We start from the raw sequence: 5,000 nt of genomic DNA on the forward strand, positions 1-5,000 counted from the left end.
ATTAACGCCCAGAGCCTTTACTAATGTTGCTTCTTTGTCTTGTTTCTTTGCAGAGATTGTGCAAGGTGAGGAAACCAACAGCTTCTTAACACAAAGGGACTACGCAGGGGGCAAACATCTTCTACTCCCCCCCTCACCCCCCACCACCCCACACCCCCACCCCCACCCCACCCCATTATCCCCCTTTTGCGGCAGTTATTCGTTTCGCGGTTTTCTTTTCTTCCCCACTTTTCTTTTTTGCCTTTTTTCTTCCCCTTTTTATCCTCTTCTCCCCTTCCCCCCTTTCCCCTGTTCACTCATTACCCTTCTCCTCCCCCCCCCCCTTTCATTATTCTCCGATTCCCCTATCCCCTTCACCTTCCCCCTCCCCCTTCCCCCCTTTTCCTCCTTTAAAACCCCTCCCACCCATTCCCCATTCCCTTCACCTTCCCCCTTCCCCCCCTCCTTCCCCCCCTTCCCCCCTACTTCCCTTTTTTTCCCCCATCCCCCTTCACCCTTCCCCCCCTCCACCCATTCCCCCATCCGCTTCACCTTTTCCCCCTCCCCCCTTCCCCCTCCAACCCTCCACCCATTTCCCCATTCCTTTCAACCTTTCACCCCTTCCCCCTTCCCCCCTTTCCCCCCCTTTACCTTTCACCCTTCACTCATACCTTCCCCCTCGCCCTTCACCCCTCTCCCTTCTCCCCTCCCCCCTCCAACTCTTCACCCTTCCCTCACTCTCTTCACCTTCACTGTCTCTCCCTCCCTCTCCCCTCCTCTCTTCCTTTCTCCTCCTTTCTCCCTCTCTTCTCCTCTTCCCCCATCCATAAACCACCCCCTTTTCCCCTCCCCTTATCCCCTCCCTCCTCCTCCTCCTCCCCCTCCCCCCCTTCTCACTCTCCTTCTCCCCCTCCCCCTCCCCCTCTCCCCTCTCACTCTCCCACTCCTCCTTCCCTTCCTTACATATCCCCCTCCCTCCCCACCCCCTCTTAACTCACCTTTTCCCCCCCTCCTACCCCTCCTACCTCTCTTTCCCCTCCTTACATACCCCCGCCCCCCCCCCCACCCCGTCTCTTCCTCCTCTTGGCTACTAAGAGAAAAGAGGTGGAGCTACGCCCCCCGCCCTCCCCCCCCCTCTTCCTCCCTCCTCCCCCTCCTTCCCCCCTTTTCTTCCTCCTCCCCCTCCCCCCCCTTTTCTTCCTCCTCCCCTCCTCCCCCCTTTCTCCCTTCCCCTCCCCCTCCTCCCCCCTTTCTTCTCCCTCCCCCCTTTCTCCCTCCTCCCCTCCCCCTCCTCCCCCTCCCCCCCTTTCTCCCTCCTCCCCCAAATTGCTTTTTTTATTGTTTTTTTTTTTTAATTGTTGTCTCTTTCTGTTTCCATCTTCGCTCGCTGTCGCTGTGATGGCTCTAGTATTATAGGTTTTAGAACAGGACTTTATAATAAGGATGATTATTGTTATTATTATTATCGTTATTGTTGATTTCTTCTTCTTCTTTCTTTGTTTTATTGCCCTCTTCGTCTCTTTCTTCTTCGTCTTCTTCTCCTTCTTCTCCTACTACTACTACTCCTCTTTTTCGTTCTTTATATCTTCTTCCTCCATCACTTCTTCCTCCTGCTTCTCCGCCTCGTCCTTCACTTAAACCTTCCCTTTTCTCTCTTTTTCTTATTTCTTATTCTTTTTCCTTCTTCTTTCTTCTTCTTCTTCTTGTTCTTTTTCCACCTCCTCCCCCTCCTCCTTCTTCCCTTCCCCCTCCTCCTCCTCCTCCTCCTTCCCCCTTCCTCTTCCTCCTCCTCCTCCCTCCTCCCTCCCTCTTTCCTCCGCCCTCCCTCCTCCTCCTTTACCCCTCCTCCCCCACCTCCCCCTCCACCCTCCCCATCCTCCTTACCCCTCCTCCCCCCCTTCCCCCGTTCCTCCTCCCCCTCCTCCACCTCCTCCTCCTTCCCCCACCTCCCCCCTCCTCCTCCTCCCTTCCTCCTCCTCCCTTCCCTCTCGCTCCATCCTGTCTGACTGCAGTTTCATTCAAGTTTCTGATATAGTCACCAATTTCATGGTTTTACGAGTCGGCTATCAGGGAATAAAAAACTTTTTATTATATAAACATCTTGCGCATTTATTTGGTGTTATCTTTCTTTAGACAACGGAAGAGTACAAGGAACGTGGTTCTCAGGACGTAAGCTTCACAAAGATGATAATCCTAGACTTGAAGAGTGATTCATAGTAGGGATAAGTGTGTAAAACAGTTTAAAAAAGAAAAAAGAAAAATATGGATAAGTGTATAAAGTAATAAAGAATAAGAAAAAATATAGAAAGAGGTGTATATATAAAGGAAATACATAGATTGTGAGAAATAAAAGATTTGAAAAATGAATGAGTCCCTTAGAACTACGACCGTTGGCAATAAGAGATTCAAATTCTCGCGCCATTTTCCCCCGGGCGTAATCGCATTTGCTTCCCGCCTAATTTCCATCTCGCTTTGCTTTGAACTCTTAAAAAGAGACATAAACCAGAGAGAGAAAAAAAGAAAAATTCGTTTTCATATTTACATAATGTCAACTCTGCAGGACTGTTTCTACTTCTTCGGATTTTTAAGATTATTATTCACTATTTTCTTCGTCGTTTTATCATCACTGATATTGTCTTTATTATTATCGTTTTTGATGTCATCATCGTTATTATCATTATTATCATTATCATCGTTACATCGTTATTACTGTTATTATTACTGGCATTACTATTGCTGCTAATCATTATAGCTGTTGTAGTTATTATCATTATCATCATCATTATCAATATCATCAGTATCAGTATCATTGTCACAGTCACCGTCTTCCTCATTCTCATCATCATCATCATCATCATCATCGTCATCATCATCATCATCGTCGTCATCGTCATCATTATCATTATCATTATCATTATCATCATCATCATCATCATTATCATTATCATTATCATTATCATCATCATCATCATCATTATCATCATCACCGTCAACATTACATCATCACCATCTTCCTCCCTCTCTTTTTCACTATCACACTCCTTCTCCTCGTCCTCCTCTTCATCATCCTCATTCCCATCCCACCCCCATCATTATCCTCATCAATCTTACTAAAGAAGAGAGAGAAAGAAAAAAAAAAGGGAGAGAGAGAGAGAAAGAGAGAAAACAGAATTCGATCCCTCAATTCCATTAGCTTTTTCTCCTTTGACACCGAGCAAGAAAATAGGATTCGAATCCACTTTCTGCCGTATCAAACCCGCTCCCGCCGACTTTCATTTGTTTTCATTTCCATATTGGCGCGGAAGATGGAGTCTCATTTGATTAACAAATTAGGTCTTCTTTTGGCGTTTATTCTTTCCTTATATAGCGGCTCCCTCCAAATATAAATGATAAATTCAGACGTAAATAGAGAGATAGAGTGATAAAGAATATTATTACTATTCCTATGATCATTATTAGTAATCATTTGTGTGATGGAATGCCACTGATAGTAATAATGAAGGGGAGAAGATAATGATGATGATAATGATTAAAATAATGATGATGGTAATGATGATAATAATGATGATGATAATGATGATAATAATGATGATAACAATGATGATAATAATGATGATGATAATGATGATAATATTGATCATGAAATTATAATAAAGTTAACGATAAAAATAATAATCAAATATTTTCATCATAATGATTTATGATAATATTGCTACTTCACTGACAGTAATTTCAGAGATGAAAAATATGATCATGACGATGTGATGAGTATGATGATAATAGTGATGATACTGAACATGATGATGATGTGATGATGATGATAATGAGGAACATGAATATCGTCACAATGTTATTGATAATAATAATGAGAAAAAAGGTAATTCTTTTACATAATGATAATTTAATATTGATAATATTCATAGTCGTAGTAGTAATAGTAATGATAATGATGATAATTATGATAACATAAACGATGTTGATAATTATGCTATCAATAACATTGATGATAATGATAACTGACAATACTACTACGACTAATGATAATAATGATAGTAATGATAATGATGATAATGGTAATCATCATAATAATAATAATAGTAAAAATGATGATAAATGATAATGATAATAACAATGACAATTATAACATTAATAGAAATGATAATAATATTGATAACACTAATAATAATTATAATGATAGCAATAGTAATAAAGATGATGGTGATAATAGTAATAATAATACTAATGATTACAATATTGATAATAATAATAGTGATAATAATGATGGTAATAATAATGAATTTAAAGATGATGATAACAATGATAATGAAAATAATAATAATGATAATAGATTATGATAATTATAATGATAATAATAATAATAATAATAATAATAATAATAATAATAATAATAATAATAATAATAATAACTATGATGATGATGATGATGATGATGATGATGATGATAATTATAATAATAATAATGATAATGATAATAATAATAATAATAATAATGATAATAATAATGATAATAATGATAATAATGGTAATGATAATAATGATGATGATGATAATAATGATTATTATTATTACTATTATTATAATAGTAATAAGGATAAGAATGATAATATCAATAACAATAACCAAAATAAATTAGATAACAATGACAACAACAACATCAATAATGATGAAAATTATAATAGTAATAATGATGATAATAATTATAATGATAATGATGATTATAATCATGATAATAATAGTATTGTAATAATGATGATAATGATATTGATAGTGATGATGAGAATAATGATAGTAATTATGATAAAGATAATGATTATGATAATGATTATGATAATGATTATGATAATGATAATGACGAGGATAACAATAAGAATAATGATAATGATAATAATAATCATAACGGTGATAGTGACAATAATGATAATACCATCATCATTGGTAGAAAAAACAACAATGTACCAATTAAATTTATTGAAATAAGTGAGACAAATACTTAGTGCATT

General features: G+C 38.2%; 1 protein-coding gene across 5 annotated transcripts in view; it reads left to right on the plus strand.

Annotated features, from left to right (window-relative positions):
- Positions 1–5,000, plus strand: part of LOC113814963 (secreted frizzled-related protein 5) — a 157,478-nt gene that overhangs the window by 66,444 nt on the left and 86,034 nt on the right. For 2 of the 5 annotated variants that reach the window (XM_070143701.1, XM_070143703.1), the window contains exon 2: positions 54–65. The exons of the other annotated variants lie outside the window; for them this stretch is intronic. In XM_070143701.1, the coding sequence (XP_069999802.1) occupies positions 54–65 (12 nt within the window). The remainder of the gene's footprint in view (positions 1–53; positions 66–5,000) is intronic. 5 annotated transcript variants of the gene reach the window in all.

The sequence above is a fragment of the Penaeus vannamei genome, chromosome 31, assembly GCF_042767895.1.
Source record: "Penaeus vannamei isolate JL-2024 chromosome 31, ASM4276789v1, whole genome shotgun sequence".
Classification (NCBI taxonomy): Eukaryota; Metazoa; Arthropoda; class Malacostraca; order Decapoda; family Penaeidae; genus Penaeus; species Penaeus vannamei.